At 42.6% G+C, this 19,508-nt stretch overlaps 1 protein-coding gene across 1 annotated transcript in view; it reads right to left on the bottom strand.

The window, feature by feature from the left end:
• Window positions 1-19,233, bottom strand: part of LOC308085683 (NACHT, LRR and PYD domains-containing protein 3-like) — a 35,030-nt gene extending 15,797 nt beyond the window's left edge. Inside the window, exons 1-6 of the mRNA XM_080428937.1 lie at window positions 19,205-19,233; window positions 17,462-17,575; window positions 16,317-16,430; window positions 15,252-15,365; window positions 13,973-14,086; window positions 12,716-12,829 (exon numbers count right to left, since the gene is read on the bottom strand). Coding sequence (XP_080285063.1) covers window positions 12,716-12,829; window positions 13,973-14,086; window positions 15,252-15,365; window positions 16,317-16,430; window positions 17,462-17,529 — 524 coding nt within the window. The 5' untranslated portion in view covers window positions 17,530-17,575; window positions 19,205-19,233. The remainder of the gene's footprint in view (window positions 1-12,715; window positions 12,830-13,972; window positions 14,087-15,251; window positions 15,366-16,316; window positions 16,431-17,461; window positions 17,576-19,204) is intronic.
• Between the last annotated feature and the right edge of the window lie 275 nt (window positions 19,234-19,508).

Below are 19,508 nucleotides of genomic sequence, written 5' to 3'. Positions count from 1 at the left end.
TAAAGCCAAGAAGAGGAAACAAAGTCTGACAAGCCCAGTTGGCATTAAAATTATATATTTTCAGTCAACGCAACAAAATAGCAAGATGGCAACAGAGGAGGAGCTGGAGAAGCTATAGCAGAGGCGTTCAGCAGCCCAAACCGCTTTCACTAAAAGAGCCAACCATCTCATCTCCGGGGCTAATGCGCTGGGAGAAAGCGAACTGAGAGTTGAGTGGAGGAACCTCAAAATGGAGCACACTAGAGTCAGAGATGCTGGGTTTGAATATGGCATGGCCCTACGAGAAGTGGACGATGAAGAGGCCACAAAGAAGGCGGAGCAAGTAGACGAGAAAACGTCGGAGTGCGACCGTAAGTTTGATGAAACCGAACACATCGTCCTAAAGAACTTCTGGGCTAGGTTCGCTGAAGAGGCAATTAACACCCTCGTCATAGAGGCTGAGTCAGCATTGGACAAGGCCGAGGCAACCGACCACCAGCAGTTGACTAAGAGGGAGCGCGAACTGGTTAATAGAAACCTGGAACGAGATGTCGGCGAGCTCAACAAAGCAGTGAATGAGTGGATAGACGTGATTCCTAGACCCAAGGTAACGGAGTCAAGGGACCGTACTAGGAAGCTGAGGAAGCAACAGGAGACACTGTGGGATAAATGGGCGTGGCAAGGCTGGCACCAGTCTGACAACGAAGAGGAGCTGCGAGAACAGGTGAAGCCACATGTTGCGGTAGAGGAGAACCAAAACAAAGAGCTAACCAGTGAGCTAGCAGCGATGCCTGCCACTCACCCTGACCAGTTATTCCCTGTAGTCACTCAAACCCCTGTAGGTGGCGTCCAGCCTAGCATGCCCAGCGTGGCCCCCAATCTCAGCTTTGGCGCACATCAGAATGCCGTGAGCACACCACACGGCACCCACAGCGCACTGCAAAGTGGTTCCAGCGCGTACCCCGGTGCTTACAATTTCAAGCCCCAAATTACTCTAGAGCGAGCACGCCTGCCCATGTTTTCCGGCAACATGAGAGACTATTACCGTTGGAAAGCTGAATGGGAGGACCTGCAGCAGCTGGGAAACCCATATGGGTTGGAAAATGTGAAAAAGTTCCATCTTCTAGGCAGCTTAGACGAGAAAGTCAAAAGGGACCTTGTGTTGTCCAGCTGTGGCTCCGCTAACGACGTGTTCAGGCTCCTGGATAACAAGTACGGTAACAAACCGAAGATAGTGCTGCTTATCTCGAAAGAAGTGCACAGACTTTCCCCCGTCAAGGGAAACCAACCCAGAAAGACAATCGAACTGATTCAGGCCGTGGAGAGAGCTCTCCGTGATCTCCAAGTCCTGGGGGAGGAAGATGCCGGGAAAAATAGAGTGGTGGCGCAGTCAATTGAGAGTAAGCTGCCTGATTCCCTGAAAGAAAAGTGGCTAACGCACAAGAAAGACCCTTTAAGCGGCTTTTCACCACGCAACCACTTCGATTGCCTACTGCAGTACCTGAAAAGGCAAAAAGACATTCTCGAGGAGTTGGATCAGCTGCAGCCTAGCCCAGCGGACTATCTTGAGCGAACCAACGACAAGAATAAAGAGAAGAGGGCATTCACTAAAGCCACATCGGGAAACACCCAAAAAGGCTCTCAACCGACGAAGAGCATGCGGGGAAACTGTTTGCCTGCAAAGTCTTCAAGAAGCTCAACCTGTCAAGCAAGAAGGCTCAACTGAAGAAATCAGGAGCATGCTTCAAGTGCTTGCGCCTTCATGGTGAAGATGGCAGTTGCACCCAAAGGTTTCTCTGCTCAAAGGACGACTGTCGGAAAGGAGGGTCCTCAGACCACAATTACCTGCTCTGTCCGATGCCACCAACTAAGAAAAAAGAAAAGAAGAGTGGTGAGCAGAAGACCGGAGAGCAGAGCAATGCAAAAGTGGATAAAAGGGGGATTGGACTGACCGACAAACAAGAGGAGCTCCTTGCCAAGCTCTCCCCTGAGTTGAAAGCTGAGTTCAAGGAAGCCTTCTCAAACAAAATCTCAACAACAGTGTGCGCCAGCACCAGCCGTGAGCCAAAAGAGTACCCAGTTGTAATGATGCTACTAGAGGTAATGACAAACTCAGGCCAGCTAATCGGCACTCTGATTGACCTCGCTTCAGATACCAATTACATCTCGATGGAAGCCGCCGAGCGCCTCAAGCTAAACGGCGAGAACATCAAGTTAATTGTCCAAGGAGTTGGAGGGATGGAGAAGACAGTAGCTACCAAGACGTATGTATACCTTAAGGCTAAGAGTAAGAACTCCCAAAGGCACAGTGACGGAGCACAAACTCCTCTGTTACGGCTTGGAAAGCATCGCAAAGGTGAACCAGGCAGTCACGCCGCAGCAACTGCAAAAGTTCTTCCCAGACGTTGCAGCTAAAGACTTAGTCCGCCCCGAGAAGATCGACCTGCTGATCAGTCACAGGGAAGGTCGCCTGGTCCCACAGCCAACCAAAATGGAGGGAGACCTCGTCCTTTGGGATGGACCCCTGGGGAAGACAGTCGGTGGAACTCATCCTGACCTCTTTGAGGTAGTGGACCTAGCAGTGCATAGGTCTGACACTCACTTCGCACGGTCGATGAGAACAGCTTCAAAGGCGTACAGAGAGATCCTCGTGGGTCCGGCTAGACCAAGCGAAGTCCAGGAGGAAGACGGAGAACCAATCCTACGGAGTACTGCGGCTACCAACAAAGAAGTCATCAAATGGTTCAAGTGGGACAGTGTCGGCGCAGCTTGTGATCCTCAATGTGGAGGCTGCAAGTGCGTTAGATGTCCGCCTGGAGGCAAAGAGATGACCTTAGGAGAGGAAAGAGATCTTGAAAAGATTAAAGAATGCCTCACCTACGTGCTAGCTGACAAACACAGCGAATCCCCTCACTGGGACGCGGCTTATCCATGGAGAGGAGACCCCGCGACGCTGCCAGACAACCGACGTGCAGTGGAAGCGACCTTCCGGAACACGGAGAAACGTCTCGAGAGGGAGCCGGTGTGGAAGGCTGCGTACAGAGAGCAAATCCACGATATGGTCTCAAGGGGAGCTGCCGCTAAACTCACTAAAGAGGAACTCGACAGCTGGAAGGGACCGAAGTGGTACATAAGTCCTCTCGTTGCAACAAACCCTCACTCATCCTCTACCCCTGTGAGAATCGTTTGGAACAGTAGCCAAGAGTTCCAGGGGGTGAGTTTGAATGACCTCCTGCACAAAGGTCCAGACGTCCTCAATCTGATCAGAGGAGTCCTTCTGAGATTCAGGACTGGATTGTACGCCGCCCTAGGCGACGTTAAGAAGATGTATAACTCGGTTTGGCTAAAGGACGAAGAAGTACAACTCCATCGATTCCTCTGGAGAGACAACCCAGAGGATGAAATTGAAGTCTTCGTCGTCGTCAGGGTCAACATCGGAGATAAACCTGCAGGTTGTATCGCCCAGGTCGCCATGGTGCATCCATGGTGGAAGAGCGCCGGGTTCTGGTAGAAGACAGCTACGTCGATGATATATTGACGTCCCACGACGACCTCATGACTCTGGAGAAGATCACCCAAGGAGTCGAAAAGATCCTGAAGGCTGGAGGCTTCTCCCTTAAACCGTGGGTCTTGACAGGCCAAAGTGGGAGGTCTGGGACTGTGGCTGACTCCAGTAACAGTACAACAACCGTTTCTGCACCCAAGACTCTGGTGTTACCTAACCAGATGCTGGACGAAGAAAACAAAGCACTTGGAGTCGGCTACGAACCAGAGACTGACAAGCTTCGCGTGATGACGTCCATCAATTTCTCGAAGAAGCGAGGCAAGATGAGGACGGGAATTGATCTTCACGAAGAGGAAGTCAGAAGTAACACTCCAAACCCCTTGTCCCGTCGCATACTGCTAAGTCAGGTCGCTGGGTTCTACGACCCCATCGGGCTTGCCACGCCCGTAAAGCAGAAATGGGTAATGCTTGTGAGAGAGTCCTACCAAGAAGTAGGACTAGGAAATCCAACTAAAGACACTTGGGATGACCCACTCTCGCCAAAACTCCGGGAGGCGTCCATAAGACTCTTCGAGGAGTATGTAAGACTCGGCCAGATCAGGCTCCTCCAGGAGCCATCGGCCGCCCAGTTGGAGTAACGTTCTCAGATGGGAGTGAGGCTTCCTACGGCGCCGTGCTCTACCTCCGTTGGGAGACGCAAGACGGGGTCGTCGTAAGGTTGGTTGAGTCAAAAGCCAAACTTACTCCTCTCGACCAGAAAGGGGACGTGATTAAGGCAGAGTTATGCGGCGCTGTCTTCGCAATCCGTCTGAAGAAGTACTTTGAGAAGCACTGCCGCATCGAAGTCACACACTGGGTCCACTTCGTGGATAGCCAAACAATTCTAGGAGCAATCCAGAAGGATAGTTACGGCTACCAAACCTTCTTTGCCAACCGCATCGGAGAGATACAAATGGCTGGACCAGTGGAAGACTGGAGGTGGGTTGACGGCTACCTCAACATATCAGACATCCTCACAAGGGGAGCAACTCCCGAAGAGCTCGATGATGAGTCAGAGTGGCAACGAGGCCCAGAGTTCCTGAGATGGCCTGAAGCTGAGTGGCCTGTGAAGATGGCCAGCGAAATTGTGACTACCGTCGCTGATGACGTCAAAAGGCTGCAGAGAAAGGCATTCACAGCTGTAGTCACCAGGGCTCAGTCACAAAAGCTCTCAGGCCCCAGCAACACTAAAGAGGAACTCGACAGCTGGAAGGGACCGAGAGCCTGGGGCGTCCACGCCCCAGGCTCGCGTCCACGCCCCCAGGCTCGCGTCCACGCCCCAGGCTCACGAGAGCCTGGGGCGTGGCTCTCGTGAGCCTTTTCGAGCACGAACGGTTCAGTAGCATGTCAAAACTATGTGAAACTGTCGCCTGGGTTCGACGAGCTGCGGACTCCTGGCTGAATGCAAAATACCAAGCCTCAGAGTCAGCAAAGTGGGAGGCAAGGAGCTCTAAGCTGTCTGCAGAGGAGAGAACTGTGGCCTTCCAAGACCTGGCCCTAGCGGCTCAAAACGGCGTGGACTTTCAGGACACAACCCTGAATCGTCTAGTTGTGACCAAAGATCACAAGACAGGACTCTTGCTTTGCGGCGGTAGAGTCCAATCTTGGAACGAAGACGGAGCAGCTGTACCGTTAATACCTTTCCAGTCATGGCTGGGAACCTTGCTAGCTAGAGAAGCTCACGAGGCAAATCATGAAGGCGTTGCGGCCACACTGCTGCGCACAAGAAGAAAGGCCTGGGTGGTACAAGGTCGGAGGACCGTCAAGAAGGTGGTCAACAAGTGCATCTCTTGCAAGAAGCAAAGAGCCAGACTATGCCGTCAAGTGATGAGCAACCTACCTCTGGAGCGTACCAGCAGAGCAAACCCTTTTGAATATACAACACTGGACCTTTTCGGCCCATTCGAGGTGAGGGACGCCGTGAAGAAAAGAACCAAGAAAAAGGTCTGGGGAGACGTGTATTGCTGCATGGCTTCCAGGGCCGTCCACGCTGACCTCGTCGATGACCAGTCTTCCGAGAGCTTTCTTCAGGCCTACACCCGATTCACTGCTTTAACACTTGCATGACTAAGCTATCAATATGACCGATTTTGAGAATTTAAAGTGGATTATCTTCTCTCATGAAGCTCTGAGAAAGTTCCCCTTTCATGACTTTTCCTAGATATTTGTTTCAAATCATCTCCGTTTTTTTTTTCTTCTGAAACGTATTATAAATATGAAATATATACCATATATACCATCCCAACCGTTATATTTCGGCTAAATTGACCGCTCTCCCCCTCTCTCCCCCAGGCAAGAGCAGTTGACACCTCTAGACCCCCCGCAGAGCGGCCCGTAGACGAGCTGCGAAGCGAGTCTATGCGAGTCTGTGTTGCCATGTCTGCTTATTATAAGCGACTTTGGGCTTGTTTTTCACGTCTTTCTATTATTATTAATATTATAATTATATATATAATTACATTATAATGGTAATACTTTTCTACTCCACTACAGCTCAGAGGCAAATCTTATACTTTTACTTCACTACAATTATTTGAAAACTTTAGTTACTAGTTACTTTTCAGATATAAATATCTTTTCATACTTGTTCAGATTAGAGCTTCATGCATTTTTATTAGGTATATATTTATATAGAAAGGTCTAACCAGGGACTGGTGTTGCAAATTAGCCTCGGCATGCAGTATGCAGTAACATTTTCATAGACCTGCTTATTTCTCTCGCAAAATTTGGCGACCCATTTTCCACTTTCCCTTTCACTGCAAAGCGGTGGAAAAAGATAGGATCTACAAGCATACAGCTTGTCACGCAGCAACTGTTTTATGCTTGAAGATCAGATATTTTGCGCAGGATTGAGCACATTTGTGGAACATAGCATTGTGTTCACTTGTTGCACTGAGGGAGGAGGAGAGGAGACGTGTTTGTCAGCGACGTGGACAGCTGATAGAATGAGAGCTTTACGCTCAGACAATAATGTGAATATTATTATTATGAATAATAATATAGGTTTGTCACTGGGTTGTTTACAAGTTACTATAGTTCGCTTGCTGCTACTAAATTTAAAGCAGCATCACATGACGGTCATATTATGACAGTCATGACGAAACTTCAACCTGTTTTTTGCACTTTCTCCATTTACAGCCCGTACATCTACATAAACGTTCGGATTTCAAATATAAAGTTTTTATTCCGTGGCCACGGATGTTACAATTGACTTCGGGTGGGTATAAGTAACCGTAACTTCTGTATTGTTCAATAAAAAGCATTTTAATCCGATTGGCGGTCATTTTCTCATAGAGTTATAGTGTATCAGAGTGCAATTACACCTCCCAACCGATAGGGTCACGTAGTTGAAAGCATGGAGAAAATACGGAGAAAATGGCCACCGATCGGATTAAAATGTTTTTTATTGGACAATACGGAAAATATGGGTACTTATGGGTTACCCGAATATAATTGTAACATCCCTGGCCATGAGGCAAGCACTTTATATTTGAAATCTGAACGTTTGTGTAGATGTACGGGCTGTAAATGGAGAAAGTGCAAACACCAGGTGTAAGTTGATCGCTACATGCTAAGAAGCTAATGTAAGTTCGTCAGCATTAGTTTGGGCACTTTGGGGTCGGATTAGTGTTTTTGTTGGAACATTAAGCCGACACGCAACACCACGTTTAATTACGTGTAAACAACCACCACCAAACCTTTTGTTAACTTATAACTCGATCTCTTTGTGGTGAACGCTTGTGTCTCTTCAAGTTGTTGTGTTTTTCCCACATTGCTTGCCTTAGGATAAAATCAAGCATTGTGTTTTGTTCTCCACATCGATGTAGCGAAAATGTGTCCATATCACCTCTTCTCTTTCTCCCGAGCCCCGTGCAAAGCATTTTACCGTTTTATTTTGTAAAGTTTCGCTCTGAAATCTAAATCCTCCTGCCATTCATTTGACGGTGGTGTGACTCTGTGTGTGTGTGCGTGCGCGGCTGCAACTTTAAAAGGGGGTGTGTGTGAGTGTGCACAACGCATGCAGTAACACTTTCATAGACCTGCCTGCTTATTTCTCTCTCAAAATTTGGCAACCCATTTTCAACTCTCAGCTTTTTAGAAGACAATGGAACCCCCCACTGTTTGGGGGAGAAAGTGTGAACTAGTCTGGAGCAGAGAGGGGAGACAGTGGCCAATAGGATAGCCTGATTAGGGGATCAAAATGATATTTTTTCAGGCTTGGTGGAGGAGAATGAAACTTCAGTCATGCGAGTGTTAAGGGGGCATCCCAGGAAGTTATGGTCGGACAGAGGTTCAAACTTCGTGGGCGCCAAGCCTGTCTCCTGAGAGAGCTGCACAGGCATCTAGCCTGTGTACAGAAGGCATCAGTTGAGAACACTGCCGCCAGAAATGGCACTGAGTGGCAGTGGGACTTCCATCCTGCGGACTCGCCCCACAGGAACGGAGCAGCAGAGGCAGCTGTTAAACTCATCAAAAGAGCACTCAACAGCCTCAGCGGAACCACCGGCTGCTACACCTGGGGGGAGTTCCAGACCCTTCTCTACTCGGCAGCGAGCGACCTATCGACGCCAAGGCGCAGGAGCAAGAGGACTCAGTGGAGTACCTGACTCCTAACTCCCTTATCCTTGGGCGCACCAGACAAGGAGGAGACATGCACGGGATCGACGTGGAAACTCATCCTTGGCGCAGGCTGAGAGCTGTGCAGGCTGGAGTGGACAAGTTCTGGTCGAAGTTGAGCGAGCTGGCGGGCCCGAACTTGTTCATCCGACACAAGTGGCACCGAGCAGAGAGGAGTGTCAAGGTTGGAGACGTGGTCTGGATCGCAGACCAGAACGCCCTGAGAGGACAGTTCAGACTCGGCCGAATCGTCATCACGTCTTTGCAGAGATGTGCGGCGGCTGGTCGTTCTGATTCCAGTTGAAGATCAACAGGAGGTGAGAAAAGTCCTTACCATGGGTACCCAAAAGACTCTGTGACTCTAAGTGAACTTTGTTTAGTTAGCGGGTAACCCAGGGAGGCAACTGAGTGGTTCAAGGGCACACCTACACTCAGTAGGAGGTCTGGTGGTGGGACCTACCTCCTGAGTTAGTTTTGCACGCATGATGTTCCGCATTAAACTGTGAAAGACACTTTCGTTTGAAAAGCACTTTATTTTGTAATGCCTACAAAGGTTGGACTTTAAGTTTGAAATGCTCACTAAGTGACAGTTGTGTTTATTGTAACCTCCTTGGATAATGATCAGTCGGTTAAGTGGGAGGTGTCAAGACTTTTAGGTCACTAAGTTAAAAGTATTGGTGAAAGTATTGTAAAAGTATTAATGCATCTAAAAAATGTGACTTGTAAAAATACATTTCATATGTTTACATTATATTTACATTTCATTGATATAGTTCATACATTTATACATGTTTCTATGTCTTTAAAATAATTGTAACAGTAATGTTGTGGTTAAGTGAGACTGGTATACTTGTGCGCATGTGCAGATGCTACTAATCGTCTTCACAATGGTGGAGACGTTCATTCCTAATCTGCCTGCGACAGGATCACACAGCCAGTTGGTATGTTGTTGACAGTATTAGCTGCTAGCATAGCCTGCTACTTGTATTCTGTTGCTGCTGGTTCATAATGCAATCTGATAATAATGTCTAAAGCATGTATGTGAATGTTTACATCCATTTCTGGGTTGACGTTAGTTGGGTTTAATGATTATTAGCCAAACCAACTTAATATGAGCCGTTAGCGTGTAGCTAAGCTAACGGCCGAGTGATCGTTAGCATGCGGCTAATGCTAACGTCGTCGCCGTGACTGAACCAACAATGTAAATGTCTCATCAACAAACTTTATGAACCTTACTGTGGTTAATGTCATCAAATGCTACCCAATTAGTACATTGAAGAGTTGTGTGTTGGTGTATTTTGTGTCTTGTAAATTGGACACTGTAACTTAATGGTAGCTGGGGGACGCGTTGGTAACCGTTACGCGTTGGTAACCATTCAGTCATTTGTGCTTATTTCGGTCCTACTGTGTTGAGCCTACTGCATACTGTGTTCCACTACATGCTGCTTATTTGTGCATCATATATGCTATGAATATATGGTAATGCTGTTTATTTTCTATATTTCCAGGTTTATAACCTGTGGTCTGACCTGTGTACTGCGTACAGTGGTCATCTGTGGATTTTGGTTAAAAATAAAACTACAAAAGACAAACACGAGTTGTGACAAAGACGTGTGATTCCTGTCAGCCTATTCGGAGGGCTTAAGATTTGAAAGATCCGAACACCTATAGTTTACTGAGATACTACACTGTCTCTCTGTATTCTATGATCCTATAGTTTACTGAGACACTACACCGTCTCTCTGTATTCTATGATTCTATAGTTTACTGAGACACTACACTGTCTCTCTGTATTCTATGATCCTATAGTTTACTGAGACACTACACCGTCTCTCTGTATTCTATGATCCTATAGTTTACTGAGACACTACACTGTCTCTGTATTCTATGATCCTATAGTTTACTGAGACACTACACTGTCTCTGTGTATTCTATGATCCTATAGTTTACTGAGACACTACACTGTCTCTCTGCATTCTATGATCCTATAGTTAACTGAGACATTATTCTATGATCCTATAGTTCAATGAGAGACTACACTGTCTCTCTGTATTCTATGATCCTATAGTTTACTGAGACACTACACTGTCTCTCTGTATTCTATGATTATATAGTTTACTGAGACACTACACTGTCTCGCTGTATTCTATGATCCAATAGTTTACTGAGACACAACACTGTCTCTCTGTATTCTATGATCCTATAGTTTACTGAGACACTACACTGTCTCTCTGTATTCTATGATCCTATAGTTTACTGAGACACTACACTGTCTCTGTATTCTATGATCCTATAGTTTACTGAGACACTACACTGTCTCTCTGTATTCTATGATCCTATAGTTTACTGAGACACTATTGTCTCTGCATTCTATGATCCTATAGTTTACTGAGACACTACACTGTCTCTGTATTCTATGATCCTATAGTTTACTGAGACACTACACTGTCTCTCTGTATTCTATGATCCTATAGTTTACTGAGACACTACACTGTCTCAGTATTCTATGATCCTATAGTTTACTGAGACACTACACTGTCTCTGTATGCTATGATCCTATAGTTTACTGAGACACTACACTGTCTCTGTATTCTATGATCCTATAGTTTACTGAGACACTACACTGTCTCTGTATTCTATGATCCTATAGTTTACTGAGACACTACACTGTCTCTCTGTATTCTATGATCCTATAGTTTACTGAGACACTACACTGTCTCTCTGTATTCTATGATCCTATATTTACTGAGACACTACACTGTCTCTCTGTATTCTATGATCCTATAGTTTACTGAGACACTACACTGTCTCTCTGTATTCTATGATCCTATAGTTTACTGAGACACTGCACTGTCTCTGTATTCTATGATCCTATAGTTTACTGAGACACTACACTGTCTCTGTATTCTATATGATCCTATAGTTTACTGAGACACTACACTGTCTCTGTATTCTATTATCCTATAGTTTACTGAAACACTACACTGTCTCTCTGTATTCTATTATCCTATAGTTTACTGAGACACTACACTGTCTCTGTATTCTATGATCCTATAGTTTACTGAGACACTACACTGTCTCTCTGTATTCTATGATCCTATAGTTTACTGAGACACTACACTGTCTCTGTATTCTATGATCCTATAGTTTACTGAGACACTACACTGTCTCTCTGTATTCTATATGATCCTATAGTTTACTCAGATACTACACTGTCTCTGTATTTTATGATCCTATAGTTTACTGAGATACTACACTGTCTCTCTGTATTCTATATTATCCTATAGTTTACTGAGACACTACACTGTCTCTGTATTCTATGATCCTATAGTTTACTGAGATACTACACTGTCTCTCTGTATTCTATGATCCTATAGTTTACTGAGACACTACACTGTCTCTCTGTATTCTATATGATCCTATAGTTTACTCAGATACTACACTGTCTCTGTATTTTATGATCCTATAGTTTACTGAGACACTACACTGTCTCTCTGTATTCTATGATCCTATAGTTTACTGAGACACTACACTGTCTCTATGTATTCTATGATCCTATAGTTTACTGACACACTACACTGTCTCTATGTATGCTATGATCCTATAGTTTACTTAGACACTACACTGTCTCTGTATTCTATGATCCTATAGTTTACTGAGACACTACACTGTCTCTGTATTCTATATGATCCTATAGTTTACTGAGATACTACACTGTCTCTGTATTTTATGATCCTATAGTTTACTGAGACACTACACTGTCTCTGTATTCTATGATCCTATAGTTTACTGAGACACTACACTGTCTCTCTGTATTCTATGATCCTATAGTTTACTGAGACACTACACTGTCTCTCTGTATTCTATGATCCTATATTTACTGAGACACTACACTGTCTCTCTGTATTCTATGATCCTATAGTTTACTGAGACACTACACTGTCTCTCTGTATTCTATGATCCTATAGTTTACTGAGACACTACACTGTAGTGTCTCTTCATATAACTGGTCCTCACTAATGATCATTATAAGATGACGCCATTTCTGTATATCAGGGCTGTGGAGAGTTCAGAAACGTGCCTACCAGTGATATCATCGTTAGGCAGGTTTCAAATGTTTAATTGTTGCAAAAACAGTGGCTTCTATTATATTCTGATTATTTAATAACATCTGGGTGAACATTCAACAAAAGTAACAGATCTACAAGCTCACGCCATGACACATTGTGAGCTTGTAGATCGGCTATTTTTGGCAAAGCGATTTGGTGTAGAGGGGAAAGTATATAGAGTTTATATTACACAATAAATCAGGTTTGAATAAAGGAAGTCATTACTTGAGTAGTATTTTCACTTGATACTTTTACTTCTACTTAAGTAATTATTATTTTAAAGTAACAATTATTTTTCTTGAGTACAGTTTAGGTCTACTCTATGTCCAAGAAAACCTAAGAATGACTGAATCAAAGATCACTACAGCTGACAGTGAGATACTCTACTACTGTTTACATCTGTGAGCAGATACAAGACATTCTTTGTGTCTTTCCAGATGAAGTTCACAGAGATCAGTGATCTTACTTTGTGTCTGGAGGTCCAGGATCATTACTGAAGTTAGGATTTCCTCCTTTAGACCGGTCACTCTGCATAGACACACAGCTGGGTGTTGGAGACTCTGGTCTGTGGTAAACACTTCTGGAATCATAATTTAAAAAAAAAATGTATTCAATTATCATACACTGACCATGATGTGTGTTGATACATTACTGTAGGGTTGACAATAGAACATCATTATTATGTTATAATAGACTAGGTGTGTTGATACATTACTGTAGGGTTGACAATAGAACATAATTATTATTTGTATAATAGACTAGGTGTGTTGATACATTACTGTAGGGTTGACAATAGAACATCATTATTATTTTATAATAGACTAGGTGTGTTGATACATTACTGTAGGGTTGACAATAGAACATCATTATTATGTTATAATAGACTAAGTGCAACTAGTGGGCTTTCTGCTGATAGCCTACTTCCCAGAATGCATCTGGCACCAGACACACTGAGCAGTGGTGGACATAAACACTCTCACAGGAGGACTTAATATAATAAAAGACACATCTGTGTGTTTGTCAATACAGTATCTATCTTGCTTGATTTGCTCTTTGTATTAGTTAAATATGTATATAACCTAGAGACAGACACCACCACTTTTAACCTGTCAATAGGTGTGACATTTTAAAAGAAAATTGCAGATCTACTAGCTCATATAGCACGGTGATGCAAGGTATTGTGAGCTTGTAGATCTGCTCTGCTGATTTTGCTACTTTGGTGCACCACAATGCATGCAGTTCATTATTACACAGTTGCATCTAGTGGAGCCGGACTCATAATTATCAAAGTTAACAGACACAGACAATGTATTCTGTGGATTTATGTTTAAAATATTGAAGGATGTTGTCATTGGTCAAAAAGTCAACATATTGTCTCTCACAACTTCTCACATATTTCACTTCTGTCTAAACTTGAACTATGACCTTTGAGGTCACATTGAGACAACATTAGAGAGAATAATAGGCTAAAAGTATATTAGTTATCTTTCAATGAATCAGTCTATAAACCTTGAATCAAAAATAAATCTATCTCATGTACTTTGGACAGTGTGATGAGTTTATTAATAACTGAAAATAAACTCTATTAAAACCATCATAATCTGTTCATACTACAAAACTAAAGTATTAAGAGACAGAACATTATATACCTCATGATCTGTGCTCAGTAGAGTTTGATAACAAGTAAATCATGTGTTGTTTTCTGTGTGTTTTACATTCTGACCTGTGATCAGTAGAGTGCTGTTCATCTTTGAAGTTAATAGGTCTGTCCATGGACCAGTCACTCTTCATGGAGACACAGCTGGGTACAGGAGACCCTGATCTCTGATGATCAACCCTGATAGAAAGAGAGGATGAACATTATTTACTTTATTTATATTCAGTCATTACAATCCATGTGGAATCCATCAGTCTCTATTGATGGACTGGACTGCAACACATATAGTTTACTGAGACACTACACAGTCTCTGTATTCTATGATCCTATAGTTTACTGAGACACTACACTGTCTCTCTGTATTCTATGATCCTATAGTTTACTGAGACACTACACTGTCTCTGTATTCTATGATCCTATAGTTTACTGACACACTACACTGTCTCTCTGTATTCTATGATCCTATAGTTTACTGAGACACTACACTGTCTCTGTATTCTATGATCCTATCGTTTACTGAGACACTACACTGTCTCTGTATGCTATGATCCTATAGTTTACTGAGACACTACACTGTCTCTGTAATCTATGATCCTATAGTTTACTGAGACACTACACTGTCTCTCTGTATTCTATGATCCTATAGTTTACTGAGACACTACACTGTCTCTCTGTATTCTTTGATCCTATAGTTTACTGAGACACTATACTGTCTCTCTGTATTCTATGATCCTATAGTTTACTGAGACACTACACCGTAGTGTCTCTTCATATAACTGGTCCTCACTAATGATCATTATAAGATGACGCCATTTCTGTATAACAGGGCTGTGGACAGTTCAGAAACGTGCCTACCAGTGACATCATCGGTAGGCAGGTTTCAAATGTTTAATTGATGCAAAAACAGTGGCTTCTATTATATTCTGATTATTTAATAACATCTGGGTGAACATTCAGCAAAAGTAACAGATCTACAAGCTCACGCCATGACACATTGTGAGCTTGTAGATCGGCTATTTTTGGCAAAGCGATTTAGTGTAGAGGGGAAAGTATATAGAGTTTATATTACACAATAAATCAGGTTTGAATAAAGGAAGTCATTACTTGAGTAGTATTTTCACTAGATACTTTTACTTCTACTTAAGTAATTATTATTTTAAAGTAATAATTATTTTTCTTGAGTACAGTTTAGGTCTACTCTATGTCCAAGAAAACCTAAGAATGACTGAATCAAAGATCACTACAGCTGACAGTGAGATACTCTACTACTGTTTACATCTGTGAGCAGATACAAGACATTCTTTGTGTCTTTCCAGATGAAGTTCACAGAGATCAGTGATCTTACTTTGTGTCTGGAGGTCCAGGATCATTACTGAAGTTAGGATTTCCTCCTTTAGACCGGTCACTCTGCATAGACACACAGCTGGGTGTTGGAGACTCTGGTCTGTGGTAAACACTTCTGGAATCATAATTTTTAAAAAAAATGTATTCAATTATCATACACTGACCATGATGTGTGTTGATACATTACTGTAGGGTTGACAATAGAACATTATTATTATGTTATAATAGACTAGGTGCAACTAGTGGGCTTTCTGCTGATAGCCTACTTCCCAGAATGCATCTGGCACCAGACACACTGAGCAGTGGTAACATAAACACTCTCACAGGAGGACTTAATATAATAAAGATACATCTGTGTGTTTGTCAATACAGTATCTATCTTGCTTGATTTGCTCTTTGTATTAGTTAAATATGTATATAACCTAGAGACAGACACCACCACTTTTAACCTGTCAATAGGTGTGACATTTTAAAAGAAAATTGCAGATCTACTAGCTCATATAGCATGGTGATGCAAGGTATTGTGAGCTTGTAGATCTGCTCTGCTGATTTTGCTACTTTGGTGCACCACAATGCATGCAGTTCATTATTACACAGTTGCATCTAGTGGAGCCGGACTCATAATTATCAAAGTTAACATACACAGATAATGTATTCTGTGGATTTATGTTTAAAATATTGAAGGATGTTGTCATTGGTCAAATAGTCAACATATTGTCTCTCACAACTTCTCACATATTTCACTTCTGTCTAAACTTGAACTATGACCTTTGAGGTCACATTGAGACAACATTAGAGAGAATAATAGGCTAAAAGTATATTAGTTATCTTTCAATGAATCAGTCTATAAACCTTGAATCAAAAATAAATCTATCTCATGTACTTTGGACAGTGTGATGAGTTTATTAATAACTGAAAATAAACTCTATTAAAACCATCATAACCTGTTCATACTACAAAACTAAAGTATTAAGAGACAGAACATTATATACCTCATGATCTGTGCTCAGTAGAGTTTGATAACAAGTAAATCATGTGTTGTTTTCTGTGGGTTTTACATTCTGACCTGTGATCAGTAGAGTACTGTTCATCTTTGAAGTTAATAGGTCTGTCCATGGACCAGTCACTCTTCATGGAGACACAGCTGGGTACAGGAGACCCAGATCTCTGATGATCAACCCTGATAGAAAGAGAGGATGAACATTATTTACTTTATTTATATTCAGTCATTACAATCCATGTGGAATCCATCAGTCTCTATTGACGGACTGGACTGCAACACCTATAGTTTACTGAGACACTACACAGTCTCTGTATTCTATGATCCTATAGTTTACTGAGACACTACACTGTCTCTGTATTCTATGATCCTATAGTTTACTGACACACTACACTGTCTCTCTGTATTCTATGATCCTATAGTTTACTGAGACACTACACTGTCTCTGTATTCTATGATCCTATCGTTTACTGAGACACTACACTGTCTCTGTATGCTATGATCCTATAGTTTACTGAGACACTACACTGTCTCTCTGTATTCTATATGATCCTATAGTTTACTGAGACACTACACTGTCTCTCTGTATTCTATGATCCTATAGTTTACTGAGACACTACACTGTAGTGTCTCTTCATATAACTGGTCCTCACTAATGATCATTATAAGATGACGCCATTTCTGTATAACAGGGCTGTGGACAGTTCAGAAACGTGCCTACCAGTGACATCATCGGTAGGCAGGTTTCAAATGTTTAATTGATGCAAAAACAGTGGCTTCTATTATATTCTGATTATTTAATAACATCTGGGTGAACATTCAGCAAAAGTAACAGATCTACAAGCTCACGCCATGACACATTGTGAGCTTGTAGATCGGCTATTTTTGGCAAAGCGATTTGGTGTAGAGGGGAAAGTATATAGAGTTTATATTACACAATAAATCAGGTTTGAATAAAGGAAGTCATTACTTGAGTAGTATTTTCACTAGATACTTTTACTTCTACTTAAGTAATTATTATTTTAAAGTAATAATTATTTTTCTTGAGTACAGTTTAGGTCTACTCTATGTCCAAGAAAACCTAAGAATGACTGAATCAAAGATCACTACAGCTGACAGTGAGATACTCTACTACTGTTTACATCTGTGAGCAGATACAAGACATTCTTTGTGTCTTTCCAGATGAAGTTCACAGAGATCAGTGATCTTACTTTGTGTCTGGAGGTCCAGGATCATTACTGAAGTTAGGATTTCCTCCTTTAGACCGGTCACTCTGCATAGACACACAGCTGGGTGTTGGAGACTCTGGTCTGTGGTAAACACTTCTGGAATCATAATTAAGAAAAAAGTTGATTCAATTATCATACACTGACCATGATGTGTGTTGATACATTACTGTAGGGTTGACAATAGCACATCATTCTTTTATAATAGACTAGTTGTGTTGATGCATTGTAAATAGACTACTATATGCTATTATGCTTCTCTCTCTCTCCACCGATGCTGCAGCCTGCTGCTCTGTCTGTGAGAGACGGTAGGCATAGTGTGTGTGAAGGAGGGTGGAGGGAGGGGCCACAGCTGACTCTCTTAAAGAGACAGAGACAGGCAGGCAGGCTGCTCTGCAAGAAGTAAGTACATTATTATTGGGTCATCAGTATGGGTGAAAATAATCGGGTTTATTTTTAGATCGGTTCGATACCGATATGGCATTTTACGATTTCCATACTTTACCGATATAATCGTGCATCCCTAATTATAGGTGTGACATTTAAAAGAAAATAGCAGATACAAGCTCACAAAGCATTGTGATGCAAGGTATTTTGAGCTTGTAGATCTGCTATTTTTTTTTTTCTTTTTTTTTTTTTTTATCCCTTGATTTTGTAACCATTTTTTTTTCACACGGTGCCAATTTGCTAAGTGATCCTGGGCACTACACTCCCCCCACCAGCCAAGGGAGGCCAGGGCCGAGCTCATGCCTCCTTCAATGCATGAGAGCCAACTGACCTTCTTTTCACCTGACAGGGGGAGTTTCCCTGGTTGGACGTAGCGCGTGGAAGGAACACGTTATTCCAACGAGTTCCCTTCCCCTCCATCAGGCGCCCCGGCTGACCAGGGGGAGGCAGTATAGTGACCAGGATTACTACATGTTTTTGTGAGGGTATTAACTACCCTAGGAGACACGGGGAGAACATGCAAACTCCACACAGAGTAGGCCCTTTCGCCAACCCCACCTGGGCGCGGAGGAGAAGACACACCCCCAGCACCCATAGCGTCCCCGGCGGGAATCGAACCCAGGACCTTCTAGCTGTGAGGCGACAGCGCTACCGTAAAACCAGAGAGCGGCGAAGCAAGTTCTCTCTCTCTCTCTCTCTCTCTCTCTCTCTCTCTCTCTCTCTCTCTCTCTCTCTCTCTCTCTCTCTCTCTCTCTCTCTCTCTCTCTCTCTCGAGCTTGTAGATCTGCTGTTTTCAAAAAAGGGCTTGACACATTTTGAAAGATCTTAGTACTTTTACTTTAGCACTGTATATTTAAGTATAATTTGATGCCAATACATTTGTACTTTTACTCAAGTACAATTTTTAATCCAGGTATTTTTACATTGTGGTATATTTGCTACTAAAGTAAAAACTAACTGTCAAGGAGTTTATAAGGACTTTATAAACATTTAGGACAATCTCTTATGATTTCACACAACAATGATTAACATCTTTAACTTCCTTTAAACAGTCCAAGGCCTCACAGATCTACAAGCACACAACGTGTCACGCTGCAACACGTTGTGAGCTTGTCGATCTGCTATTTTCACAGAAAGTCCACCCCAGAATAGTGAAGCTAGGAGGTTAAAGTTTATAATACCAGATTAGATTAGTTTTAGTTTGAGAATAATGACTCTACATTAACTTTGACATCATAGAGGGAATAACACTAGTATATGTTATTAAAACACTTACCTTACATTAAACTGTATGTGTTGGTTCTTCTACGTTGCTGTCTGTGTCAAAATGGAGGCTGAACACAGAGTGTTTACAGTCATACTGTTTCTTATAAAGGGAGGAACCTTTAATATCACTTCCTACAACAGTATGGAACAATCCTGGTCTCATGCTGCCATCTAGTGGTTACTGTGTGGTACTACAGCAGCCTATGTGCTCTGTTTGTTTAATCACAACCACTTTTCTAGATTTGCTGCAGAGTAAAAACTTGAGTAAAAGTATCAATAGCCTATCGCAATGTAGAAATAAGCCTACTCTGTTACAAGT

The sequence above is a fragment of the Gymnoscopelus braueri genome (genome assembly GCF_963280865.1).
Source record: "Gymnoscopelus braueri genome assembly, chromosome: 5".
NCBI classification, from domain to species: Eukaryota; Metazoa; Chordata; class Actinopteri; order Myctophiformes; family Myctophidae; genus Gymnoscopelus; species Gymnoscopelus braueri.
Note: the sequence above shows the minus strand (reverse complement) of the source record. Positions and strands in the feature narration are given on the sequence as shown.